At 49.4% G+C, this 27,670-nt stretch overlaps 4 protein-coding genes across 10 annotated transcripts in view; 3 read left to right on the plus strand and 1 right to left on the minus strand.

The window, feature by feature from the left end:
- Positions 1 to 11,644, plus strand: part of MRPS26 (mitochondrial ribosomal protein S26) — an 82,470-nt gene extending 70,826 nt beyond the window's left edge. Inside the window, exons 2-5 of one of the 2 annotated variants that reach the window (XM_050745703.1) lie at positions 9,417 to 9,637; positions 9,730 to 9,876; positions 9,990 to 10,113; positions 11,128 to 11,644. In XM_050745703.1, coding sequence (XP_050601660.1) covers positions 9,426 to 9,637; positions 9,730 to 9,876; positions 9,990 to 10,113; positions 11,128 to 11,262 — 618 coding nt within the window. In that variant the 5' untranslated portion in view covers positions 9,417 to 9,425 and the 3' untranslated portion in view covers positions 11,263 to 11,644. Of the gene's footprint in view, positions 1 to 9,306; positions 9,638 to 9,729; positions 9,877 to 9,989; positions 10,114 to 11,127 lie in introns of those variants that run through there. The other variant, XM_050745702.1, reaches the window with a different exon arrangement.
- Positions 1 to 27,670, minus strand: part of FASTKD5 (FAST kinase domains 5) — a 488,950-nt gene that overhangs the window by 366,169 nt on the left and 95,111 nt on the right. The window lies entirely within an intron of this gene.
- On the plus strand, positions 577 to 9,268 carry LOC126929412 (progonadoliberin-2). Of its 6 annotated transcripts, none has more exons than XM_050745709.1 (6): positions 577 to 708; positions 1,494 to 3,861; positions 6,429 to 7,063; positions 7,805 to 7,968; positions 8,100 to 8,236; positions 9,043 to 9,268. In XM_050745709.1, the coding sequence occupies exons 3-6, from the start codon at positions 6,924 to 6,926 to the stop codon at positions 9,091 to 9,093; spliced, it is 492 nt and encodes a 163-aa protein (XP_050601666.1). In that variant the 5' UTR covers positions 577 to 708; positions 1,494 to 3,861; positions 6,429 to 6,923; the 3' UTR covers positions 9,094 to 9,268. The 6 variants fall into 6 exon arrangements, with proteins under 6 accessions (XP_050601666.1, XP_050601667.1, XP_050601662.1 ...); XM_050745710.1 differs by having other exon boundaries at positions 8,103 to 8,236; XM_050745705.1 differs by having other exon boundaries at positions 7,810 to 7,968.
- Positions 9,913 to 27,670, plus strand: part of ITPA (inosine triphosphatase) — a 182,923-nt gene continuing 165,165 nt past the window's right edge. The window contains exon 1 of the mRNA XM_050745697.1: positions 9,913 to 9,922. The gene's annotated coding sequence lies outside the window, so the exon portion shown is untranslated. The remainder of the gene's footprint in view (positions 9,923 to 27,670) is intronic.

Genomic DNA, 27,670 nt, shown 5'->3' on the forward strand with positions numbered 1-27,670 from the left:
CTTCTCTTAACACACATCTTGTCTAGGGACATTGCTAAATCCCACAGTCCCTGCCTCAGAGTAGGCACTCAGTGTCTGGTGGGTGAATCAGCTGATGACATTGAATAGGGGGATAGCGTCACGGTCAGAGTCTGGATTCCTGGGATTTAGGAAGAAAGTGAGAGACATGGAAGGGAATCAGCAAATACACACCAGTGTAGGGAGGGGGTTTGTCAGGGAAAGGGAAAGACAGGACTAGAGCTAGTTCTAACCTGAGCAAACGGCAGGTCAGGACAACTCAGGCCAGCATGTGCAGGTGGACAGCAATGGCTCCGTGCTGGTGGGGTATGAGTGAAGGTCATCCCCCACAGTTCAATAGGTGAGTCCCTCCACAATACATGGGGCCATGCAGGAAGGGCACAGGGTACACTGCCTCCCGACCCAGAACCGGTCCAGGCTGGGTGGGGGCCCACAGGGCAAAGGCGAGCACCGGCTGCCTGCCCCCACCTCTTTGTCTACCACTTACCACTGTCACTCACCCCCTTGCACAGAGGGCCATGACGGGTGTGGTAAATGTGTCTGCTCTGTTGCAGCGCTGGGGCAGGAAGGACGGGGACCTTCTGTGCCCTGAGCACCGTCCTGGAGCGTGTGAAAGCAGAGGGGATTTTGGATGTCTTCCAGACTGTCAAGAGCCTACGGCTACAGAGGCCACACATGGTCCAGACACTGGTATGCTGCCCACATATTTGTCCCTGCCACCACACCACCTGCAGCCCTTCTCTGTCAGGGCCAGCTCAGGGAGGAGGCTGTTCAGAGGGGCCCACCCAGGAGTCAGAAGACTGTCTAAACACAGACCTGCCCTTCCCCTCCCAAGGTGCCCCAGATACACAGGAAGCATGTTGGGAGGCAGGATGTCAGCAATGGGAACATAGCCCCTGTTGCCAGAGGATAGGCCAGGTTAGAAGGGGGTGTCTGGGTGCCCCACAGGGCTCATCTGCACTTCTCTGTGGGTAAGAAAGATCCAGGAGGAGTACCTGCCTTTGGGCTTGGGCTCCCTGTTGAGAGGTCTGACTTTTAACAAGCCACACATCCACAGAGGTTTCCCTGAATCCCATGGAGCTAGAAATGTTTGAGGAGTAAAGAAAAGTGAATGTTAGTAGGTTTGGGAGACAAGGTTCTGAGAGCCAGGGTGCATGCTAGCCTGGCAGCCATGGTAAGTGTGGGCCATGCTCTGTTGCACTGTCTCCCAGCCCAGCACCTGCATGTCTGACCTCTGTAGAGCCTGGGTCAGCTCTGGTCAGCTCTGCTTGTAGAAGGTCTGCTGCATTCAGCCCAGAAGGGGAATGCTGTCAGAACTCTGGCAGGCAGATCAGAGCTCAGGTGAAAGTTCAAAAACATTCAGTTCCTCTCGATTTTCCATCTTCAAAAAAAAAAAAAAAAAGAGTCTGTTAGGAATTACAGGTACTGTGTGTTCTTCAGTAACCCTGGCTTTTTCCCTATCTTTCACTCTCCAGGAACAGTATGAGTTCTGCTACAAGGTGGTGCAGGAATATATTGATGCATTCTCAGATTATGCCAACTTCAAGTAAGCGGCAACAAGCGTCCGTGGACCAGGAGGATTGCCTTTAATATTTTGTAATATTCTGTTTTGTTAATATACCCCAAATTGTGTATATATCTTATAACTGTTTTAGAAATTGGTACATAGGCTTCTATTACCTATTAGGTGGAAATTTTATATGTAAATGTGTTAGCACTGATAGTCCTTTTTCCAATGTTTTATTGGGGAATTAAATAGTGTGATGTTTGGACTGATATCGTGAAATCCTCAGCCAGGAAATTGGGCTGGATTGTGCTTTGGTTAATATATCTTTCCCTAAAGAAGATAAACACAAAATCCATTCCAGGTAGCTCGGCACCAACTAAGAAAAAAAGCACAAAGTACTCAGAGCTCTAGAGGAAAGTGGTTGTCCCCATACCATCATGCACTGTAAATATCCCTCCCCTCTGTCCCTGGTCCCCTCCCCCATCCCCACCACCTATATCATGGGAGTAATAGGACCAGAGCGGTATCTCTGGCACCACACTAGGGACTATCAGGTAATAAAAGCTTTGACTCCCTGAGGAAATGTCTCTCCCTTTGTCTGGGGGTGGGTCAGCCATACAGGCTGGGGCTCGGCTGTTCATGGCCCTGCTGTTGCTGTTCTCTCTGAGCAATCTGAGAGAGGCCACAGTCCCCTAACTCCTTCTATCCACCAAACACAGCCTCTCCAGTTCTTAGGTGATCTCCAGGACCCTCCTTTCATTGCCAGCACATCTTTGGTTTAGTGGTCCTGGCCAGCCTTCCTCCCTATGGAAGGTGGCCAGGTCCTCACTGAGTCTCCTTAAGGACGGGGGCACAGGGGAGAGTGGAGCTGACTCAGCTTTGGGCTGAGGCCAGTCTGACCTCTCCAGTCTGTGGTGCTTTGCTACAAAGCTGTCTGGATTGTGTCACCCTGTCCAGGATAAGTCTTTATATCCACATGTATTGTGTTGAATTGCTTCCATTTTCTTTCATACGGGTCCTTATTTCTGGGAATGTGAATGTTTCTCGGATCTAGAAGTCAGGATGGTGGGAGTCTTAGATCCCAACTTGGTTTTGAGTGACATGTTAGACAAAAGTGTTGAACTTTTGTTTCTTAAAGAAGCTGGATGTTCATTTATGTCTCCTATAACAGTCTGCCCTGTCCAGAGACCCAGTATCCTTAGGATATTGTTCTCATCCTCATGGTTGAAGCTGGGTCACTGCCATGTCCATATTCTACCCTGAGGAAAGAGCATGGAGAGCCAGCAGCTTCATTTCTAAGGACAGGAAGCCAAATCTGCACTTTTCATTTCCACTCATAACCCACCCCGTATTCCACTCATTGGCTTCACAAGGTTTTCACCTGGTCATAGCTATGCCTAACTACAGGGTGTGCTGGGGAAGTGTGATCTTGATCTTTTGTTGCGTTGGGAGAATGGGTCTGTCCACTGCCTCCCAGCCTCATCAGCAGCTTACTACAGGAGCAGGAGAGTGAACTGGTGGCTGTGGCTGTCAGGCAGGGCCTTTCTTGAAGAGCCAGCACAGGCCTGGGCTCCGCAGAGGCTTCTGGAGTGAGAGGTGGCACCCCAGCCTGGTCCATGGAGGCATGCTTAGGGGTCAGCACTACTGAGCTTCTTGGAGGAGGTGGGACTTGAACCAGACTCATGGGATGCTGGAAATTTAGATAAATGAAAAGGAGGAAAGGCGAAGTGAAGCCACATTACAGAGGGCCTCAGAGTCCAGATAAAGCAGTTAACATGTAGTGGCTCCAGGAGGGAAGCCTGTCTGTGCACCACATATCCAGGATGTTTGTGGGAAGGAAGGAGATGTGCAGAAGGGACCCAGGAGGCAAGGGCTGCAACAGACCCCTCTGGAAGTTTACAGGAGGTGAGTGTGAGTCATTAGAGACATTTAGTTCTGTAGGAACTAAGGAACTCCCAAGAGGCAGTAAACTTAAAACTCAGTAGTCTCAAGAGAAGTATGGATAAATTAGGCAAAGATAGAATCTGAGGAATTTCTGGTGAGGGGTGCCAAGTTTGGGGAGCAGCCCCTGGCTCCTTGCAGGCTACCCTTCAGTGCTCTGTGTGGCCAAGTCCAAGTCGATGCAGGAGGGCAGGCACTGGGTCAGCAAGCCACTCAGTGAATGTGCAGATGAGGCCGTTCACAGGCGCTTTTGTGCCTCCCAGCAGGCTGCCTCCTATTGTCAAGGCTGGCCTTCAGCAGGATGTGGCACCGTGGCCTGAGTGGTTTTCTGCTGAAGTCCATGCTGATTTGGCCAGTGGATAGGCATCACCTGGGTGCAAAACCGGTGTCTCCAGGTAGGAATGACCTCAGCTGTTTGCTCCCTGTCTTGCTCAGGCTGTAGATGTGTCCCTCATCCCTTCATGCCTCCCTCTTCACTCCTCTTTTGCTTTCTACTTGGGGCATGCATGTTTACAAGAGAGGTGAACCCAACAGAAACTAGTGTAGGCCAAAAGGAAAATGTGCTGAGGCTCACACAGCACAGTCATGTGGAAAGGGCAGGGGTGACCGCTTCATCCAGTGCCCTTCCCACAGCCAGTCAGTTGTGACCCAAGGGGCTTAGGGTAGGAGTGTTTCTCCATAGGGGAAGAGTAACAGCCTGCACCCACCACACACCCAAAGCCCTACATCCTGCCACACTCAGACCTTACTTCATTTGGGCAGGTCCCTCCTGGGTTGCAGTTTCCTTCCTTGTTCCCCTGTCCCAAATACTCAAGTCTCTTTCATTAAAAATAAAGAGCAGGCCAGGTGCAGTGGCTCACACCTGTAATCCCACACTTTGGGAGGCCAAGGCAGGTGGATCACTTGAGCCCAGGATTCGAGACCAACCTGGGCAACATGACAAGACCCTGTCTCTACAAAAAAATAACAAAAATCAGCCAGGCATGGTGGCACACACCTGTAGTCCCAGCTACTTGGGAGGCTGAGGTGGAAGGATCACCTGAGCCCATGAGGTAGAGGCTACAGTGAGCCGTGATCATGCCACTGCACTTCGGCCTGGGTCAAAGAGACCCTGTCTCAAAAAAATAGGCTGTGCACAGTGGCTAATGCCTATAATCCTAGCACTTTGAGAGGCCAAGGTGGACGGATCACCTGAGGTCTGGAGTTCGAGATCAGCCTGGTCAACACGGTGAAACCATCTCTACTAAAAATAAAAAAATTAGCCGGGTGTGGTGGTACATGCCAGCTACCAGGGAGGCTGAGGCAAGAGAATCGCTGGAACCTGGGAGGCAGAAACTGCAATGAGCCGAGATCGCACCACTGCACTCCAACCTGGGTGACAGAGCTAGACTCCGTCTCAAAAATAATAATAATTAATTAATTAATTACATAAACAGCATGTCTCCCACCCCAGGCCTAAGTTCTTCCCTGTTTATGAGAGACTACATGAAAAAGCCTGTACTCTGTCTCTTCCCTCTTCCTCATTTCATTCCCACACGTTTCTTTTTCATCCCTGTTCACCAAGGTCACCTTGGTGCTAAACCCCAGGGATCCATGGTCTCTTCCCTTGTGTCACAGGCTGTCCTCTGCCTCTTATCCTCACCCTTTAGCTGCTCCTCCACTGTCTCTTCCCTCAGAGGTCAGGATTCTGGGTCTGTCTCTGTGGACCCTCAGCTCTCCTCCAATCCCAAGTCCCCCATATCCTGGTCGCATGTCAGGGTTGTCCAGAGATGCCTGCCTCCCACTGCCCACACCCAGGGGCCCACCCTCCTTTTCTCTGACCCTCCCACATTCTCTGGCCCCATGGATCCGCAGCAGTTCCTGCTGGCCCTTTTCCATTTTGTTCCTTACGCTGCACCCCTCCGCTGCCACTCCCTGCGTCCATGACTCCAGCTCACTCGTCTCTGTCCTTCACCCAGGTCGCCTGCTCAGTTTGTGTCCTTCTGTGCTCCTGCAGCACCTGAGTGTTTATTCACCTCTGAACCTCTGCTTTCCCACCTGAGTATGCACAGCTCCAGGCTGCAGTGACTTCATATCCTGAGGACTGGAGCCCCATGGTGAACAGATGGCTTTCTATGTTCTAATGAGAGGGATACAAGAGTTCAGAGTTCTAGTCTAGAAAGGACATCAAACATTTCTAAAAAGCTAAGTATGTTGCCAGAAAAAAAAGGAAAGCAGAGCTTTCCCCAGGAAGCTTAGCTCGGTTTAGATTTTTCAGGAAAAAAAAAAATCAAATTACAGAATAAATAAAGGCACCCATCCCCCTTTTAAATGAACACCAGCTTTGAATAAAACGTTCTGTAAACCCCAAGCAGAACTAAACTAGTACATTGAACTTAGATTCATTTTCACTAAACCTCAAAGCAAATGTTTTCCTAAAAATCACCCGGTTAACAAAGTCTGTATTTAAGCCAAAACAATTTAACTGAACATACGGGCCACACATTCGTTTCAGGTCCCTGCTAATAAGTCAGTCTGGAAATTCACAGGTGTGCCCATCCTGCCTTGGCTGCTGAAGTCCAGGTGTCTAGGGCTGACTGATGCCCATTATGCCTCCCCTTCCCCATCTTTGTCACAGGATTTGATGCACCAGCTCTCCTAATGACTCTGTCCACCACAATGCCAAGCCTGACCCTGGCCCTCCCATATGCTGTTCAGCCCAAGCGCGGAGATTGGCTATTAACCCTGTAAATAGGCCTCTGACCCCCAGAGGCTGATGGCTGGCCAGGGAAAGCTGAGCTGCTGACGCAGACTGGGAGGCAAGAGCCCACTTCCAGCAGCCAGGCTAGTTGTGTCTAAATCCATGACTGGGGAGGGGTTAGAACCTTGAGGAACAAAATTATTCTACCAGCTGCTGATGGCCCTGGGAGGCTGCACTGGCCCAACAGCTGGGCCCCATCTCATGGGTCCGCTTCTTCGCCAGGAGAGAAGCCACTCCTGGGTAGGTACTGCCCCACCCAAACCCAGCCATCTGGAGTGACCCAGCCCTGGTTCCCAGGTATGTGGATGTGGATTGTCCCACCCAACCCACTCTATAGTGAGCAAACAAGCCCTTTGGGACAGTGGTCACAGCCTCCCCTGTACCTCTGAACAGCCTGCCAGGCTCCCTACTCTTAGGCCTCCACTCCACCAGGGAAAGCCCTGAGCTGAGAGTTGGGGAACCCCCAGGCATTTCCCCTGCCCAGGACGCTCTTTTGACGTCAGGGAGGGCTGTGAGGGCTTTCTAGGTCTCAAGATGAGGAGCTTGAAGATGCAGCCTGGCAAGTAAGAAGGTGAGACCAGGACATGGGCCAGCCAGAAGCAGGAGTCCCGGGCCTGGAGGCTCCTGGGAAGGTGGTGGCCAGGGAGCATCTGTTGGTGGCCTCAGGGCAGCAGCTGCCTGGTGAATGTTCGTGGAGTGGATGCTCTGGGAAGGGGGATGGGTAGTAAGCTCCCCCTCCCCTCTCAAGACGTCACTGGAGTCTGGGGGTGGAGCTGCCTGGTCTATAAATCCTGGGGCCATCAGGCTAAGGTCCTGCAGCCGCCTGAAGGAGCCATCTCATCCACAGCTCTTCCTCGGTGAGTGGGGAGCCTTCCCTAAGGGCTGGGACACCTGGATCGAGCTTCATCCTGGGTCCATGGTGTGCTGCTCCTCTTCCCCATTCCCAAGCACCTCCACCCCTGAACCATGCCAGAAAAGTCCCCTTTTCCTCTCCTCTCCGAAACAGCTCTACCATCTATTGTGCTTGCTGCCCCTGGCATGGGAGGGAATAAGGGGTAGAAGCATTTGCCCCCATCAACACCACACATCCATTCCACATCCCCAACTACTATGAAAGAGATACAGCAGGCCACAGAGAAAAGGGCGGAAGGCCTGCCACTCCGTGGCCTAGCACTGGTGCTCCAGACGCCCCTATATTGAGAACTCCACTGACCATCCATCTATCCTCCCATCCATTGGCCTGAATTCAGGTCTCTGTTCCCCTCCAACTTTCTTCCACTTCTGGAAACTCCTTGAAGGAAGGATGGATGGGCTTGGACAAGTGGGAGGGCCCTCGGAGTTGGCAAGGCAGGTAGCCTCTGTGTCCCGGGCTCAGGGAGAAGGCTGGTCCCCTGGAGCATCGTCCCCTGCTGGGCCAGGATCCCCCAGGATCTGGACCCCTGTGTGCTTGGGATGAAGAGCCGTGGCAGAGAGGGAAGGGCATAAGGAGATACCAAAGCTGCCCCTGGGATGCCAGTTTTCCAAGGTGGCCCTGTAGGAAGGGGGGTGGGATGTAGGGGTGAGGTAAGGCTCCTTGAATGCTGTACCCTGTCCATTAGAGCAGCCATGGCCAGTTCCAGGCGAGGCCTCCTCCTGCTCCTGATGCTGCTGACTGCTCACCCTGGACCCTCAGAGGCTCAGCACTGGTCCCATGGCTGGTACCCTGGAGGAAAGCGAGCCCTCAGCTCAGCCCAGGATCCTCAGAATGCCCTTAGGCCCCCAGGTGGGTGTCTCCCAGCCTGATTGGGAGGAAGAAAGTGATGGCTGGGGGCTCCCCCACCCACCCGGAGCCTGAGGTCGGGGTAGGGAGGACAGCATCAGTTCCCTTCTAAGGAAGGGCCCTGGGCACTGCAGCAGGCAGCCCAGCCCAGGCTACCTATGGCCTCCCAAGTGATGCCCTGGCTCACCTGGAAGACAGCATGCCCTGGGAGGGCAGGACCATGGCGTGGTGGTCCCTTCGCAGGAAGCGATATCTGGCACAGACACTACTGGTGAGTGGGATGAAAGGTCCCCAGCATCAAGACCAGCCACTGGTCATCAGTGGCCATTGTGGCTTAGGGGTGGATGCAGGGAGGGTGGGGAGAATGAAACACCACTGAGAATGCCCCCTGCCACAGCACCACCAATCATTTCTCAGTGCCCCTACTGCACACAGCAGGGTGCTATCTGCTATCCTTCCTATTTCCCAGGAGGATTCTAGACAATTTATAAAACACTTAGGTTAAAGACTGAAGTCACTAGTAGAGTAGAAGGAGATAATTGAGCCAATGACTGTCTTGAAATGGACAGACCCTGGGGCAGTGGAAAGAGGTGAGGGATGCAACCTCAGGCAAATAGACAACAGGGCTAAGAGGACCAGGTGGTCACTGACATGTGCACTAGGAACATCTCAGGGACTGCAGAGCTCCCCAAGACATAGCAGAAGGCAGGCGTGGGGAAATGGTTTGTTACTATTTTGCAAATCAAACATATTTAAAGTGCATCAGGAGAGCACGATAACTAAAGAAGAAAGTAGTAAGTTCCTATGAGGCAAAGTCTTACCGCCTGATTTATGTGTACGGGCTCAGGTTTCCATGCGTCAGGCTTGTTTAGTGTGGACAAGAGGGCACGCCCAAGGGAGCTGGAGATCCCCACACCCGCTGGATCCTCAGGCTTCTAGGGGAGGCGGGGGCGCGTCCAGCTCTGGGAGGCCAGGTGGGGACTGGTGGGGACAAGAAGGGAGAGGACCGGGAAGGTGGCAGCTCGGCGGTCACGAGACCAGTGTCTTGAGGCCTGACCGCCACTTCTCCCTCCGCAGACGGCAGCCCGAGAGCCCCGCCCCGTCCCGCCGTCCTCCAATAAAGTGTGAGGTTCTCCGAAGTTGTTGCCTCGAATTCTGTCCTTCGTCCCCTCCCTCTCTTCCCCGCTGAGACCTTTCCCTGCGTGGGGGCTGGAGGGAGGCAGGTCCGGCCCCGCGGGAGGGAGGAACGAAGGGATGGCCCCGGGCCCTGGCGGGAGGGCTGGGCCAGAGCCTGGGGGCTGGGTGCGGACGTCCGCAGGGTCGCGGCTTGGGTTCCAGAGGCCACACGGCCGGGCGAGGTGTGAGGGACAGCCTGAGGACTACAGGTCCCAAGGTGCCCCGCGCCGCTTCCGGGGCACGGTGGCGTTCCGGCAGCGCGGCCGCAGTGAAGAGTCGCGGCCATGCTACGCGCGCTGAGCCGCCTGGGCGCGGGGACCCAGTGCGGGCCCCGGACCCAGCTGGTGCTGCCAGTGCGCGGCCGCAAGACCCGCTACGACCCGCCGGCCAAATCCAAGATCGGGCGCGTGAACATGCCGCCCCCGGTGGACCCTGCGGAGTTCTTCGTGCTGATGGAGCGTTACCAGCACTACCGCCAGACCGTGCGCGCCCTCAGGTGTGCGGCCGGGGGGAGGTGGCCGTCCGCGCGCGCTGGGGACGGTGGGGGCGGGCGAAGAGGTTGCCGATTCCTGCCGCGTCTGCACCCAGGAAGGAGTTCGTGTCCGAGGTGCGGAGGAAGGCGTACGAGGCCCGAGCCGGAGTTGTGGCGGAGCGCAAGGCCCTGAAGTACGCCACTGAGCACCGCGAGCTGATGGCCTGGAACCAGGAGGAGAACCGGCGACTGCACGAGCTGCGGTGCGTGGGGCGGGAGGCGGGGCGGGAGGCGGGAGGCGGGGCGGGGCGGGGCGGCCTGGCCGGCCTGGGAGAAGCCCGGGCCCCGCTCAGCCTCGGCCCCTTGACCCTCACAGGATAGCGAGGCTGCGGCAGGAGGAACGGGAGCAGGAGCAGCGGCAGGCGTTGGAGCAGGCCCGCAAGGCCGAAGAGATGCAGGCCTGGGTGCAGCGCAAGGAACGGGAAGTGCTGCAGCTGCAGGTGGGCAACGCCTCCGGAGGGTGGGACTCCAGTTGGGTTCGCGGCTTGCGGGGCACTGGGAATTCTGGGTACCGCGACGCGGGCGCTGGCTGTGTGCAGAGACTTAGAGTTGGCAGATCAGGATTTGGGAGAGGAGAGAGAGTGCCAGTCAGGCGCAAAGACCCGGAGGTGAGCAGAGTAATTGGACAGTGTTCAGGTGCCTAGCAGGTCTGTGGGAGGGACCCTGTGTTCCACAAAGAGGTTGTATTTTGCATAACAGGTGATGAAGCCGTGAAGGGTTAAATATTTCACGGCTGGGATTAGCAAGTGTGTGACTTAAAAGCAGGGAGACCACTTAGGAGTAATGCAGTGAGAATGGATGAGGCTTGATTTAAAGTAATATAAGGGTAGCTAGGAGCGGTGGTTCACACCTGTAATCCCAATACTATAGGAGGCCTAAGCGGGCGTATCACTTGAGGTCAAGAGTTCGAGTCCAGCCTGGCCAAATGGTGAAGCCCCGTCTCTCCTAAAAATACAAAAATTAGCCAGGCGTCGTGGTGTGCGCCTGTAATCCCAGCTACTGGGGAGGCTGAGGCATGAGAATCGCTTGAACCCAGGAGGCGGCGGTTGCAGTGAGCCGAGATGGAGCCACTGCATTCCATCCCGGGCGACAGTGAGACTCCGTCTCAAAAAAATAAATAAATAAAGTAATAAAGTAATAGGGGGAAGGACGAGTTAGAGTGATTCAGAGGGGACCACTGAGGGATGAATTTCACCTACCAGGACGTGAGATTTTCATAGCTGGCGCTCGGGGCTATGGCTAAAGTGTCTGAGAAAAGAGCAATGTAGCAAAGCAACCTGATATCACTCCACTGGGAGGCCAGAGGGGCTCTCAAAGAGGACCTGGGCTCCAGGCATGCTTCCCCAGGGCGAGTGGGAGCTGCTTTCTCAGTGGGGTGAGAGGCCAGCAGGCTGGGTGGGCTGGCTGGCATGTGCCCGGGGTTCCTGTTGAGCTGGGCTTTTCTCTCCCGATAGGAAGAGGTGAAAAATTTCATCACCCGAGAGAACCTGGAGGCACGGGTGGAAGCAGCATTGGACTCCCCGAAGAACTACAACTGGGCCATCACCAGAGAGGGGCTGGTGGTCAGGTCACAACGCAGGGACTCCTAGGGGCCCAGTAAAGACAGTGCCCGCCGAGGGACCATGTTGGTATTGTGGTGGAAGAGTTGGCCCTGACCTGGAATAAAGCAGTTGGTGCTGCTTATGAGGACGGTTCAGCCTTATCCAGCACAGCCTTCACGTTTTGCCCTCTGCTGTCAACACTTGGTCAGAAACTTCCAAACACAGTGCCCTGTTCTGCCCCTGTGTAGAGCCTCAGCACACCAGGAGACCCTAGAGTGGTTTCCATCTCACAGAGGATCAGACAGGGCCACAGCCCCCTCAGCCTGCCAGGTCATCTGAGTATCATCAAGAGTAGTGATGGGCAAATTACAGTCTGAGGGCCAAACGTGCCTGCTTCCTGTTTTTGTAAATAAAGTTTTGTTGGAACACAGCCATACCCATTCATTGACTTCTTTTTACTACAGTGGCAAAGACAAGTAGTTGCAACAGAGACCATATGAATTGCAAAGCCTAAAATATTTAACTTTTTTTTACAGGAAAAGTGTAGTGATCTCTCATCTGGAGCTTTAGGGCTCTAGCCTGGAGCAGATGTCACCCAGGACCTGAGCCACAAGCTAACCATTGGCCAGGGGCCTGCCTCTGCTCTATACTGGGCTTTGCTGGCCAGAGTCTGGTGTATCCAAGACCCAGAAGGCAAAGAGGAGACCGCATTTCTTCTAGGTTCCACAAAGAGGTGGTATTTTGCCTTACAGGTGATGAAGCCATGAAGAGTTAAATATTCCAGGCTAGGATTGGCAGGTGTGTGACTTAAAAGCAGGGAGACCATTAGGAATGGGTCTGTCCACCCATGGCCTCAGTGACTACATTTGCCCTGGCATTGCCAGCGCCCTTGGGCCACTCAGCAGATTGCTGCTGGCAGGGGAGACCTGGTTGACCAAGATTTTTTGAGGTTAGTGTGGCTTAGCAAGCACTTGAACCAAACTCTGGGGGTACCGGGACTGCCTGTGGTGATGAAGAGAGTATATAGATCCGTAATCCCGGTTCAGATGCAGGCCCTCAAGCAGTGTCTGGGATGAGCTGGAGGAATGTTTCTCAACCAGAGCAGCTTCCATTTGCTGCCATGCACATGAACTCCAGCTTCTCTCCATGACTCCCACTTTGCAGGGAAGGCCTAGGGACCCCCAAGAAATGAAAACCTTTTAGGGTATATGGGCAACTCTTATTGCAGGTGAGAAAGCAGGTAATAAGGTGCAAGCAGAGGTGGTGCCTGGCACCCAGCCCTCAGAGCACTGCACTCCTGAGAACCTTGGCCTCCCTCCTCAGGCCGGTAATAGCTCTTCTCCCCTGGCAACAACTTTAGCCAGAGCACAGTGGCATCCCTGCTTTTAAGGTGCGAGGCATCTGGAGTGAGACCTGATGGAAACACATGGTTTGACGACGTCTTCCATGGCCTCCGGCTTCGTCATGGTGAAGAGTGGACCATCTGGCCCCCTGCACTGGAAGAAGCCTTTGGTGATGTGGCACATAGGCCCGTGTTAGGAAGTCCGGTTTTATGTAACATACTCCTCCCTGGACCTCCTTGTCTCCATCTTCCAGTTTCATTCTTTCCAAGGCCTCTGTACCAGGATCCAGACACAAGCCATCTGTCTGTTCAGACAGAGGACACGCTGACCTCGAAGCTCTGTCTTTGGGCTAATTCCACTGCTGTCCAGCATGAGGCTGGAACTCAGCATTCACTGCTGATGCCGTTATGTCATGCAGAACCACCTGGAAACCAAGTGTCACGTTTTTATTCTCTAGTCACAGCCACCTTGCTGGTATAGGCACCACTAGGCAGCTTATTGGTACCTTCAGGGTTAACTCAAACCCAGGGCCATTGCACCTGCTTCTAATGGAACATAGAGTGCAGCCAGGTGCGCAGGTAGCCTCAGATCCCATCCAGTCCAGGTTGCAGAGTCATGTGATGCCCCAGGGTAGAATGCCTGATCTCCACAGAACCCTGGATGGTTAACCTGATGGACATGGCCTTGCTCAAAACACCAGAGTCTCTTCAGATCCTTGCCTCAAGTTCCTAGTAGGGATTGGATCTGCTACAGACAATGAGCTCTGCAGGGTTTCAAGGGGCAGAGTTGCCAGAATCATGCTGCAGCCTGGACCACCCAGAGAATGTCTTGTTCAAGACTCCACTTGTGGGTGGTAGATTTGGGGTCTACCTGGTAAATGCATTTGGAGCAGAACACCCAAAAGTAAGTGCTTTCACCAAGATGGGAGGAGGCCCACCAGGCTTTGTGGGATAGGCAGGATGGACCAGCAATTTGTGAGTGGCAAATTTTTCCTGAAGGACCCAATCAAGTATAGATGTTTGACCACGAAACTTGGGATTCTTGCCCCTTCCAGTTGTCTAGAATAAGCATGGTGTCAATGAGTGGCCCCCTGCCATGCTGTCCTGGGGATGGATGGTGTAGGTAGGTCTTGAGGATCTGGTTATGCAAAACTGTAGAGTTGTTCATCTCTCAGGCTGAATCGTGAAGGTGTGCTGCTACCAGGTGAAGGCAAGCTGCTTATAGTGGTCCATATAGGTAGGACAAGAGAAGAATGCATTTGCCCAATTAACCTGTTCCATCAAGGAGACCACCCTAGACGTCATTACACCTAAAGTCATTCCTCATATTTTCCCAGCATACTCCAAATTTTCCATATGGAACAGTCACAGTTATCCAGTATTCCCTGAAATCTTTGGGAAATGTTACCTCCTGCACTTACCCTGTGGTTATTTCCCCAACTCTGACAAGTGCAGTTGACATGGACAACTAGGAAGGCCAGTTGACTCCTGAAATAAGAGCAACTTTGGCAGAAAGGGTTAAGTTTGGAATGATTTTTCCTTCCCAAATAGGAAGTCAAAAGTAATATTCCAGTCCCAAAAACCTGAAACAGGCAGGCCTAGCCATGATGCTGTCATTTCCCCTGTCGGGTGCTTTAGTGAATATTTCCTTAGCTCAGGTAAGTGCATAAACAATAGATGTGATGTATGAGTTTTTATAAAAGTAACACTGCCAGAGTCAGCCTCATGGTTCAGTTTACAGGACCTCAAAGTCAAGAACTTGAAGAATCCCACCATAGTGCCACAAAAGGGCCCAGGAAAGTAACATTAAAAGGTCAGAGCTGTGGCCAGGCGCGGTGGCTCACGCCTGTAATCTCAACACTTTGGGAGGCTGAGGTGGGTGAATCACGTCAGGAGTTCGAGACCAGCCTGGCCAACATGGTAAAACTGCATCTCTACTAAAAATACAAAAAATTAGCTGGGTGTGGTGGCGGGCACCTGTAATCCCAGCTGGGAGGCTGAGGCAGGAGAATCACTTGAACCCAGGAGGCAGAGATTGCAGTGAGCCGAGATTGCACCACTGCACTCCAGCCCAGGCGTCAGTACGAGTCTGTCACAAAAAAAAAAAAAAAAAAGAGCTGCATAGGCCCCAGTCTTATGCAGTACTGCACAGTGGCTCTGTGGGTCACAGAAATCCTCCCCAAATGCATTTAACCTCACTGAGAGTAAAAACACAGGTGTGAGGTTTAAGTTCTCTGGGAAGTTGTGTTACAGTTCACATTTTTTTCTTTTTTCTTTTTTTTAATGCTGGCTACTGAGGGAGAGAAATGGTCTGGGAGTGAGGTTGTGTGGCTGGGAAATCTGAAACAGATACAAATGTCAACCATGCCTACTACACAGCCTTCTGGCACTACCAGAGTCAGTGCTCACAGGCACTGTTGCTGGCACCCCTGCTGCTGCTGCTGCTGTTGGAACTGCAGGAACGCAGGTGACCACTGCAGCTGCCAGAAATGCCCCAGAAGCGGGAAAAGTGAATTTGCCCTTCCTCTGGCCTTAAAAATCTTTCCCCAGGCCAGGCACGGTGGCTCATGTCTGTAATCCCAGCACTTAGGGAGGCTGAGGTGGGTGGAGCACCTGAGGTCAGGAGTTCAAGATCAGCCCGGCCAACATGGTGAAACCCGTCTCTACAAAAATACAAGAATTAGCCAGGTATGATGGCGGGTGCCTGTAATCCCAGTTACTTCGGAGGCTGAGGCAGAAGAATCGCTTGAACCTGGGAGGTGGAGGTGCACTCCAGCCTGGGCAACAGAGAGAGACTCCATCTCAACAAAAAAAAAAAAAGAAAGAAAGAAAGAAAACAGCAGTTTATAAACAGGTATTCTACGTCACTTTTAGCATTGTTTATCAGGACTGTCATTTTCTTATGTGAGACATTTGGGTTTTTTCCCTCTGAATACGTTACTACTGTGACATTTAGCCCTTAGAAAAAAAATGTTAGGCCACGTGCAGTGGCTCACACCTGTTAATCCCAACACTTTGGGAAGCTGAGGTGGGAGGATCACTTGAGCCCAGGAGTTTGAGACCAGTCTGGGAAACATAGGGAAACCTATCTCTATTTTAAAAAGATAAAAATAAAAATTAGCTGGGCATGGTGGTGTACACCTGTAGTCCTAGCTACTTGGGAGGCTGAGGTGGGAGGATGGCTTGTGCCTAGTAGGTTGAGACTGCAGTGAGCCATGATCACACCACTGGACTCCAGCCTAGGCAACAGAGCGAGACCCTATCTTCAAAAAAAAAGAGGAAAAGAAAAAAAGAGTTAACAAATGTTCCATATTTCAGTTACTTCCTGACCTGGTGATATTTAAGTGTGTGTTTGTTTTTGGATGATCTTTGCAAATATATTAACTACTGTTAAGGGGAAAAGCTGCTTTGGCGACTTCAGCTGATTGAGTCACACTTCTGGGCTCTCTGGGCCCTTTTGTGAGTTTATAATAGAAATAAAATAAGACCTTATAAAAAAAATCCCCAAGAGAGATGGGAGAGTATTTAAATGGTTGCCCCATTTACTACTTCTACCCAGAAATCCATATAAATAAATCAAAAAAATAGATTTATGGTAACAAGCCTGGTGCAACCTGCTTGGGTTTGAATTTGAATCCTAGCTTCTCCCTCTTACTACTTGCATATCTTTGAGAATATTTCTTAGTCCTTCTGTGCCTCAGTTTCCTCAAAAGTAAAATAGGGATAAACAATACTAGTATCTACCTATGAGGGTATTGTGGCAATTAAATGAGAAACTGATGTAACGCTAAGCTCACTGCCTGCAACACCGTTTGTGCTCAATAGATGTTACATGTTATTATTATTATTATTTAATTTATTTATTTATTTATTTTGAGATGGAGTTTCACTCTTGTTGCCTAGGCTGGAGTGCAATGGTGCAATCTCAGCTCACCACAACCTCCGCCTCCCGGGTTCAAGTGATTCTCCTGCCTCAGCCTCCCAAGTAGCTGAGATTACAGACGCGTGCTGGCTAATATTTTTGTGTTTTTAGTAGAGATGGGGTTTCACCATGTTGGTCAGGCTGATCTCAAACTCCCAACCTCAGGTGATCTGCCCATCTTGGCCTCCCAAAGTCCTGGGATTACAGGCGTGAGCCACCGCGCCCAGCCACATGTTGTTATTATTATTACCATTATTTTAGGGAAACCAGAGAATAGTCTTAAACTCATATCATAGACTGAAAAGAATTAACTGCCAAATAATACAGTCACACAGGGGGAATGAATTGCTGGAGTTCAAGACCTGCCCTGCAGCTCCCCTTATCTCCAGCAGAGGGCAGACGCATCAAGATAGTGACAGGGCCCTCAAAAACGGAAAGGATAAGATTGGTAAATTTGACTTTTTTTTTTTTTTTTTTGAGACAGAGACTTACTGTTGTTGCCCAGGCTGGAGTGCAATGGCTCGATCTCAGCTCACCCCAACCTCCGCCTCCTGGGTTCAAGCGATTCTCCTGCCTCAGCCTCCCCAGTAGCTGGGACTACAGGCATGCACCACCATGCCTGGCTAATTTTGTATTTTTAGTAGAGATGGGTTTTCTCCATGTTGGTCAGGCTGGTCTCAAACTCCCGACCTCAGGTGATCCGCCTGCCTAGGCCTCCCAAAGGGCTAAGATAACAGGCGTGAGCCACCGTACCCGGCCCAACTACATTATTTAAGAAATAAACTAAACAGGCCAGGTGCAATGGCTCACGCCTGTAATCCCAGCACTTTGGGAGGCCGAGGCGGGCAGATCACCTGAGTTCAGGAGTTCGAGACCAGCCTTGCCAACATGGCGAAACCATGTCTCTACTAAAAATACAAAAAAATTAGCCAGGTGTGCTGGCACGCACCTGTAATCCCAGCCACTTGGGAGGCTGAGGCAGGAGAATCGCTTGAACCCAGGAGGTGGAGGTTGTGGTGAGCCGAGATCGCGCCTTTACACTCCAGCCTGGGCAACAGAGTGAGACTCCATCTCAAAAAAAAAAAAAAAAAAAAAAAAAAAAAAGGTAAGTTGCAGACATCAAGACACTTCATCTCTAAATACTTAAGCATATATTTCTTCAGAACAAAGTCATTTTCAACATAAGCATAGTGCTAATATCTACCCAAAAAATCAAACAAAAACTCTCCATTTCCCCTGCCCCTCCCCAGCTCTTGGCAGCTACCACTCTACTTTCTATTTTGTTTTTTTAGAAATAGGAGTCGGGTCTTGCTCCGTTACCCAGGCTGGTCTCAAACTTCTAGGCTCAAATGATCCTCCCACTGTGGCCTCCCAAAGTGTTGAGATTACAGGCGTGAGCCGGCATGCCTGTAGTTTTATACTTTCAAGTGTTTTTTGGGGAGAGGAGAGGGTCAAATCTGTTCTTTGGCCTTCCTGTAACTGGATATTTGTATCTTTCTCAAGTTTGGGAAAGTTTTCTGTTATTATTATTATTTTTTTGGAGACAAGGTCTCACTCTGTTGCCCACGCTGTAGTGCAGCAGCACAATAACAGCTCACTGTAGCTGTAAACTCTTGAACTCAAGTGATCCTCCCTGCCTCAGCCCCCAAGTAGCTGGGATTACAGGTGTGCACCACCTGTAATGCCTGGCTAATTTTTTATCTTATTTTTTGTAGAGACAAGGTCTCATTATGTTGCCCAGGCTAGTCTTGAACTCCTGGCCTCAAGCAACCCTCCTGCCTCGGCCTCCCAAAGCATTGGAACTACTGGCATGAGCTACCATACCAGCCTGTTATTACTTCTTTGAATAAGCTTTCTTCTACCCCTTGCTCTTGCTCAACTCCCTCTTGAACACCAATAATTCTTAGATTTGGTCTATTGAGGTAGTTTTCTACATCTTGTAGGTGATCGTCATTCTTTTTCATTCCTTTTACTCTTCTCATTATGTATTTTCAAATAGACTATCTTCATGGCCCATTGTGGTGGATCACACCTATAATCCCAGCACTTTGAGAGGCCAAGGCAGGCGGAATGCTAGAGCTCAGGAGTTCGAGACCAGCTTGGCCAACATTGCAAAACCCCGTCTCTACTAAAAATACAAAAAAAATGGCCACACACGGTCAGTGGCTCATGCATGTAATCTTAGCACTTTGGGAGGCTGAGGCAGGCAGATCACCTGAGGTCAGGAGTTCAAGACCAGCCTGGCCAACATGGCGAAACCCCATCTCTACTAAAAATACAAAATTAGCTGGGCATGGTGGCAGGCACCTGTAATCCCAGCTACTCAGGAGGCTGAAGCAGGAGAATCACTGGAATCCAGGAGGCGGCGGTTGCAGTAAACTAAGATTGTACCATTGCACTCCAGCCTGGGCAACAAGAGCGAAACTCTGTCTCAAAAAAAAAAAAAAGCAAACAAACAAAAAAAAATTAGCCAAGCATGGTGGCACACACCTGTAATCCCAGTTACTGGGGTGGCTGAGGTAGGAGAACTGCTTGAACCTGGGAAGTGGAGGTTGCAGTGAGCTGAGATTGCACCACTGCACTCCATCTTGGGTGACAGAGTGAGACTTTGTCTCAAACAAAACAAAACAAAACAAAACACCTAGAAACAACCTGAAAGTCCATCAGCAGAATGGTGGATAAATACATTATGGTATATTCTCTTTTTTTTTTTTTTTTTTTTTGAGATGGAGTCTTGCTCTGTTGCACAGGCTGGAGTGCAGTGTTGCGATCTCGGCTCACTGCAAGCTCTGCCTCCTGGGTTCACGCCATTCTCCTGCCTCAGCCTCCCGAGTAGCTGGGACTACAGGCGCCCACCAACACGCCCAGCTAATTTTTTTGTGTTTTTAGTAGAGACGGGGTTTCACCTTGTTAGCCAGGATGGTCTCGATCTCTTGACTTCGTGATCCACCCACCTTGGCCTCCCAAAGTGCTGGGATTACAGGCGTGAGCCACCGCGCCCAGCCACATTATGGTATATTCTAATAATCAAAAACTACTCAGCAATGAAAAAGAAATGAACCACTGCTGTATGCAACAACATGGATTAATCTCAATGGGATTATGCAGAGCAAAAAAAAATGCCATACATCAAAAGAGTACATACTCTGTGGTTATACATCTATATGAAGTTCAAAAACAGGTGACACTAAGCTATTGTAATACACACTAGAGTCGAGTCTAGCTCTGATAGGACATTGACTAGGAGAGAGCAGGAAGGAGCCTTCTGGGATGCTGGAGGAAGATCTGTATCTTGCTCACTGTGGTGTTTTACACCACACATGCAAATGGGTAAAAATCTATCAAGCTGAAGATTTGTATACTTTGGCCAGGCGCGATGGCTCACGCCTGTAATCCCAGCACTTTGGAAGGCTGAGGCTGGCAGATCATGAGATCAGGGGTTCCAGACCAGCCTGGCCAACATGGTGAAACCCCCGACTCTACTAAAAGTACCCAAAAAAAGACCAGGTGCGGTGGCTCACGCCTGTAATCCCAGCACTTTGGGAGGCCGAGGTAGGTGGATCTGGAGGTCAAGAGATTGAAACCATTCTGGCCAATATGGTGAAACCCCATCTCAAAAAATACAAAAATTAGCCAGGCATGGTGGCGCACACTTGTAATCCCAGTTACTCGGGATTGAGGCAGGAGAATCGCTTGAACCCTGGAGGCAGAGGTTGCAGTGAGCCAAGATTGAGCCACTGCACTCCAGCCTGGTGACAGAGTGAGACTTCTTCTCAAAAAAAATAAAAATAAAAAGCTGGGTGTGGTGGCGTTTGCCTGTAATCCCAGCTACTTGAGAGGCTGAGGCAGGAGAATTGCTTGAACCCAGGAGGTGCAGGTTGCAGTGAGCCAAGATCACGCCACTGCACTCCAGCCTGGGCAATAAGCAAGACTCTGTCTTGGGGGTTAAAAAAAAAAAAAAAGATTTGTACACATTATGGAAATTTTACTCAAGAAAAGTGAAGGAGAAATATTTCCCAAGGAAAAGATGACACAGTGAAGTGTGACTGCATAAATTTCTTGGCCACGAAGGTAGAAAGGGCATCATATGAATGCCCAGTCTTATGTAAATATGTGTGTATTCTTATAGTAATACCAAAACAGTTTGCCCTTTTTTTTTTTTTTTTTTTTTTTTTGAGACTGGGTCTTGCTCTGTCACCCAGGCTGGAGTACAGTGGTGCAATCTCAGCCCACTGCAGCCTAGACCTCCCAGGCTCAAGCAATCCTCCCACCTCAGCCTCCTGAGTAGCTGGGACCACAGGCGCATGCCACCACTCCTGGCTAATTTTATATTTTTTTGTAGAGACAGGGTTTCACCATGTTGCCCAGGCAGGTCTTAAATGCCTGGGCTCAAATGATCTGCCCACCTTGGCCTCCCAAAGTGCTGGGATTATAGGCATGAGCCACTAAGCCTGGCAGATTGTCTTTTCACCAAAAAAAAAGATGGACAAGTTGCTGTACCTTGCACTCTTTATCTCTAAAAAGGAGACATGTTGCATAGTGAACCTCTGAATTTTGGAGTCAACATTGGCCACATTTGAATGTTCTGCTCATCAAGACTAGAAGTGCTGCCAGCTTTGAGGGGCATCTAGGGCAAGAGAGGACAGCTTAAAAGATCCAGTTGCAAGGCAGGCAACTCTGTACTTTGGGCCTTATGATTCAGTAGATCCAGTAGAACTGGTACTTAAGATATCCACAGTTAATCAGAATGCCATGTGGACCTGTGGTAAGCTTCAGTGGATACTCGCATCAGAAGTCCCTTGGGTTTGTTTGTTTTGTTTGTTTTCCTTTTTTATGTTGAGACAGAGTCTCATTCTGTCACCCAGGCTGAAGTGCAATGGGGTGATCTTGGCTCACTGCAACCTCCGCCTCCTTCCCAGGCTCAAGCAATTCTCCTGCCTCAGGCTCGTGAGTAGCTGGGACTACAAGTGCGCGCCACCACACCCGGCCAATTTTTGTATTTTTAGTAGAGATGGGGTTTCACCATGTTAGCCAGGCTGGTCTCAAACACATGACCTCAGGTGATCCTCCCGCCTCAGCCTCCCAAAGTGTTAGGATTATAAGTGTGAGAAAATATATATTTCTCTTTTTTTTGAGACAGAGTGTTGCTCTTGTCACCTAGGTTAGAGTGCAGTGACATGATCTCGGCTCACTGCAACCTCCATCTCCTAGGTTCAAGCAATTCTCCTACCTCAGCCTCCCGACTAGCTGGGATTGCAGGTGCCCACCACCACACGCAGCTAATTTTTGTATTTTTAGTGGAGACAGGGTTTCACCATGTTGGCCAGACTAGTCTTGAACTCCTGACCTCAAGTGATCTGCCCACCTTGGCCTCTCAAAGTGCTGGGATTACAGGTGTGGGCCACCGTGCCCGGCTAAATATGCTATATTTTTATTTGTCAATTATGCCTCAATAAAGCTGGAGAAAAAAAAGAACTGAAAAAATTCTGTTCATGAATTATTTTTCTTTGTTGGGGCTACCATTCTCCACTGACTGTGTGGAGATAGCCCACATACTGGTTGCAGGTGCAGAGGACATCTGAGGACAGGCTCGCCCTGCCCACCACCATTGCCACTGGTGCCCGAGCATGCCTTCCAGGGCCTGGGGATCAATCCATCCTGCCTGCCACTGCCAGTGCCCATGCACACCATCTGGGGGGTTGAAAACAAGCCTGCCCTGCCCTTCACCACCACGATTGCTTCCAGCACCTGTGCACATCATCCAGGGGCCTGAGATTCAATCTGCCCAGCCCACCACACTCACCACCCATGTGCACCATCCAGGGGCCTGAGGGTCCCACCCTACCTACTGATGTCAATGCTGGTACCCATGCATGTCAGCCAGGGGTCTGGGGGTTGACCTGCTCTGTCAGCACTCATGCACTCCTTCCAGGGACCTGAGGGCAGGCTCACCCCACCTACTGCTGCTGTCCATGTGCACTGTCCAGAGACCTAGGGGTTGATCCATCCCCTTCACTGCCACTGGTGTACATGCCACACATGCACACTGTCCAGAAGCCCAAGAACAGGTCCACCCTGCCTACCCTACCACTGCTTCCTGTGTGCATCTCCCAGAGGCCCAGGCGCTGGCCCACCCAGCCTGCTGCAGCCAGTGCCAGCACGCCACCCAGGGGCCTGGGGACCAGCCCAAATAGATTGCTGTCACCACCACCCTGTCCAAAAAAAAAAAAAGAAAGACTCAACTGTATGCTGCCTATCAGAAATTCACTTCACCTGTAAAGACACACATCGACTGAAAGTGAATGGATGGAAAAAAATATTCCATGCAATTCCATACAATTGGGGGGGAAAATGACTGTTATAAGTGACTGATAACTCCTGCATGCTTTTATTTATTTATTTTTTTTTTTGAGACAGAGTTTCGTTCTTGTTGCCCAGGCTGGAGTGCAATGGTGCGATCTTGGCTTACTGCAAACTCTGCCTCCCAGGATTACAGGCATCTGCCACCACACCCAGCTAATTTTTGTATTTTTAGTAGAGACAGGGTTTCGCCATGTTGGCCAGGCTGGTCTTGAACTCCTGACCTCAGGTGATCCGCCTGCCTCGGCCTCCAAAGTGCTGGAATTACAGGCGTGAGTCACCGCACTGGCCTTGCATGCTTTTAGTTTCCAATCATTTGGAAGCCAAAATGATTGGAACAGTCATTTATACCCTACTATATAACAACAAATGCCTACATCAAAAAAAGTAGGAAGACTTCAAGTAAACAACCTCATGATGCTCCTCACGGAGCTAGAAAAGCAAGAATAAACCAAACCCAAAGGAAAGAAAGAAAAGGTCAGAGCAGAACTAAATAGAATAGAGACTAAAAAAGGGACACAAAGGGTCAATGAAATAAAAAGTTGTTTTTTAAAAAAGATAAACAAAATCCGGCCAGGTGCAGTGGCTCACGCCTGTAATCCCAGCACTTTGGGAGGCCGAGACGGGTGGATCATGAGGTCAGGAGATCGAGACCATCCTGGCTAATATGGCGAAACCCCGTCTCTACCAAAAATACAAAAAATTAGCTGGGCGTGGTGGCAGGAGCCTGTAGTCCCAGCTACTCGGGAGGCTGAGGCAGGAGAATGGCGTGAACCCAGGAGGCGGAGCTTGCAGTGAGCCGAGATTGCACCACTGCACTCCAGCTTGGGCGACAGAGAGAGACTCCGTCTCAAAAAAAAAAAAAAAAAAAGATAAACAAAATCCATAAACCTGTGTTTGGTGTGTGAGGAAAAAAAATCAATAAGCCACTACCAGGACTAACCAAGAAAAAAAAGAGAGAAGACCCAAATAAAATTAGAAATGAGAAAGGAGACATACAACTGATATCACAGAAATACAAGGGATCATTAGAGACTATTATGAACAACTATACACTGACAAATTGGAAACCCTAGAGGATATCTGTGAATTCCTGGACTCACACAATCTACTAAGATTGAACCAGGAAAAAAACATAGAAAACCTGAAGAGATCAATAATGAGTAACCACATTGAATCAATAACTAAAAGTCTCTCAACAGAGAAAAGCTCAGGATCAGATGGCTTTACTGCGGAATTCTACCAAATTTATAAAGAACTAACACTGATTCTTCTCAAACTATTCCCAAAAATAGAAGAGAAATTTTTTCTAACTCATTCTATGAGGCCAGCATTACCCAAATACCAAAACCAGACTAGGACACACACAACAAAAGAAAACTACAGGCCAATATACCTGCTAAACATAGATGCAAAAATCCTCAACAAAATACAGTTGATCCTTGAAGAATGTGGAGGTTATGGATGCCAAAACCCTGCACATTAGAAAATTCACATATAACTTTTTACTCCCCCAAAACTTAATTACTAATAGTTAAGTGAAAGGCCTTTACAATGAAAACTATAACACACTGATAAAAAAAAAAAATTGAAAAGGATACAAACGAATGGAAAGGCATCCCATGCTCATGGATTGGAAGACTTAATATTGTTAAAATGACGGTACTCAAAGCAATCCACAGATTCAGTGCAATCTCTATCAAAATACCAATGACATTCTTCACAGAAATAGAAAACACAATCCTAAAATTTGTATGGAACCACAAAAGATACTTAATAGCCAAAGCAATAATGAGCAAAAAGAACAAAACTTAGAGGCATCACACCACCTGACTTCAAAATTTACTACAAAGGTATAGTAATCAAAACAGCAGGTTATTGGTATAAAAATAGACACAGACCAAAAGAATAGACTGGATAATCTAGAAATAAATCCATGTGTTTACAGTCAATTGATTTTTGACAAAAGGCATCATGAACAAACATTGGGGAAAGAACATCCTCTTCAATAAATGATGCTGGGAAAACAGGATATCCATAGGTAGAAGAATAAAACTAGACCCCTATCTCTCATAATGTACAAAACTCAACTCAAAATGGCTTAAAGACAAACATAAGACCTGAAACTATAAATCTACTAGAAGAAAACATGGGGAAAACACTTCAGGACATTGGTCCAGGTAAAGATTTTATGGCTAAGACTTCAAAAGCACAGTCAACAACAACAACAAAAATAGACAAATGGTAATACAGTAAACTAAAAGCTTCCACACAGCAAAGGAAGCAATCAACAGAAACAACCTGTAGAATGGGAGAAACTCTTTACAAACCATTCATCTGACAAGGGGCTAATATTCAGAATATACAAGGAATTCAAACAACTCAGCAGCAAAAAAATAAACAATCCCAATAAAAAGTAGGCAAAGGGCTGGGTGAGGTGGTTCACGCCTGTAATCCCAGCACTTTGAGAGGCCGAGGTGGGCAGATCATAAGGTCAGAAGTTTGAGACCAGCCTGGCCAACAGGGTGAAACCCCGTCTCTACTAAAAACACAAAAAATTAGCTGGGCATGGTGGTGTGTGCTTGTAATCCCAGCTACTCGGGAGGCTGAGGCAGGAGAATTGCTTGAACCTGGGAGGCAGAGGTTGCAGTGAGCCAAGATCACGCCATTGTACTCCAGCCTGGGTGACAGAGCGAGACTCTGTCTCAAAAAAAAAAAAAAAAAAAAGGGAGGGGGGCAAAGGATCTGAATAGATATCTCAAAAGAAGACATGCATGCTTGAGGCTAGGAGTTGGAGGTTATAGTGAGCTATGATCGCACCACTGTACTCCAGCCTGGGCAACAAAGTGAGACTGTCTCTAAAAAGTAAAATGAAATAAGAAAAAAAAAAAAAAGACATACAAATGGCCAACAGGTATATGAAAAAAAATGCTCAACATTACTAATCATCAGAAAAATGCAAATCAAAATGACAATGAGGCCAGGCATAGTGGCTCACACCTGTAATCCTAGCACTTTGGGAGGCCAAGGCAAGTGGATTGCTTGAGCTCAGGAGTTCAAGACCAGCCTGGGCAACACAATGAAACCCCATCTCTACAAAAAATGCAAAAATTAGCCAGGCATGGTGGCTCATACCTGTAATCACAGCTACTTTGGGGGCTGAGGCACGAGAATCACTTGAACCCGGGAGGCAGAGGTTGCAGTGAGCTGAGATCCTGCCACTGCACTACAGCCTGGATGACAAAGTGAGACCCTCTACAAAAAATACAAAAATTAGCCGGGTGTGGTGGTGCGCACATGTAGTCCCAGCTACTCTGGAGGCTGAAAGGAGAGGATCACTTGAGCCTGGGTGGTCAAGGTTGCAGTGAGCTGAGATTGCACCATTGCACTCCAGCCTAGGCAACAAAGTGAAAGGAAAAAAGAAGAAAAACAATAAACAGTAATGAACTACTGTAACTGCCCAACAGGTTCACTTTACCCACTTCCTAAACAGCCAATTTATCAGGATAGGAGAATTGCAATAGAGAAAGAGTAATTCACACAGAACCAGCTGGGCAGGAGACAGAAGTTTCATTGTCACTCAAATCAGTCTCCCTGAGCATTCAGGAATCAGAGTTTTTAAGAATAACGTGCTGGGTGGTGGGACAGCCATTGAGTCAGGAGTGTTTATTGGCTGGGGTGGAGAAGAAGTTGTCCTCTTGCATTGAGTCAGTTCCTGGGTGGGGGCCACAATATCAGATGAGCCAGTTTATTGATCTGGGTGGTGCCGGCTGATCCATAGAGTGCAGGGTCTGCAGAACCTCTCGAAGCACTGATCTTAGGTTTTTCAATAGTGATGCTATCCCCAGGAGCAATTTGGAGAGGGTCAGAATCTTGTAGCCTCCAGCTGCATGACCCCTAAACCGTAATTTCTAACTGTGGCTAATACGTTAGCTCTACCAAGGCAGTCTAGTCCCCAGGCAAGAAGGAGGTTTGGTTTGGGAAAGGGCTGTTATTGCCTTTGTTTTAAACTATAAACTATATACTAAGTTCGTCCCAAAGTAAGTTCGGCCTGCGCCCAGGAATGAACAAGGACAGCTTGGAGGTTAGAAGCAAGATGGAATTGGCTAGGTCAGATCTCTTTCACTGTCTCAGTTATAATTTTACATTGGTAGTTTCACTACTGATACACAAAATAACTGGGATGAACCTCAGAACGCCAGATATAAATGATCAAGTACTGTATTGTTCCATTTAGGTGACATTTCTAGAAAAGGCAAATCTCCAGCAGTGGTTTCCTGGGGCTGGGCTGGGAGCCAGCAGTGAGGCAAATGGGCATGGGGGAACTTTACATGAGGATAGAGTATTCTAAAACTGGATTGTGGGAGTGGCTGGACAACTGTTTGAATTTATCAAAAATCACCAAACAATACACTTACAGTGGGTACAAATTATGATCTGTAAATTGCACTGCACTGGATTTTTTTAAATAAAGAAGTTCAAGTTTCAGTCCCTCCTTTACACATCCTTTGGCATCTGGCACACTTCCTCCTCCGTGAAACCCCGTCCTCAGACCCTTGTTTGTTTCCTCCTACCTTGCTTAGAGTGGGATCCTTAGTCCTCTTCTCCATCTGTCCTCCCCCAGGGTGATGCCACTCTGGTGGGGCCTTTAAATATTGATACTGGCCGGGTGCGGTGTCTCACGCCTATAATCCCAGCACTTTGGGAGGCCAAGGCAGGCAGACCACCTGAGATCGGGAGTTTGAGACCAGCCTGATCAACGTGGAGAAACCCTGTCTCTACAATAAATACAAAATTAGCTGGGCGTGGTGACGCAGACCTTGTAACCCCAG

The sequence above is a fragment of the Macaca thibetana genome, chromosome 10 (assembly GCF_024542745.1).
Source record: "Macaca thibetana thibetana isolate TM-01 chromosome 10, ASM2454274v1, whole genome shotgun sequence".
Classification (NCBI taxonomy): Eukaryota; Metazoa; Chordata; class Mammalia; order Primates; family Cercopithecidae; genus Macaca; species Macaca thibetana.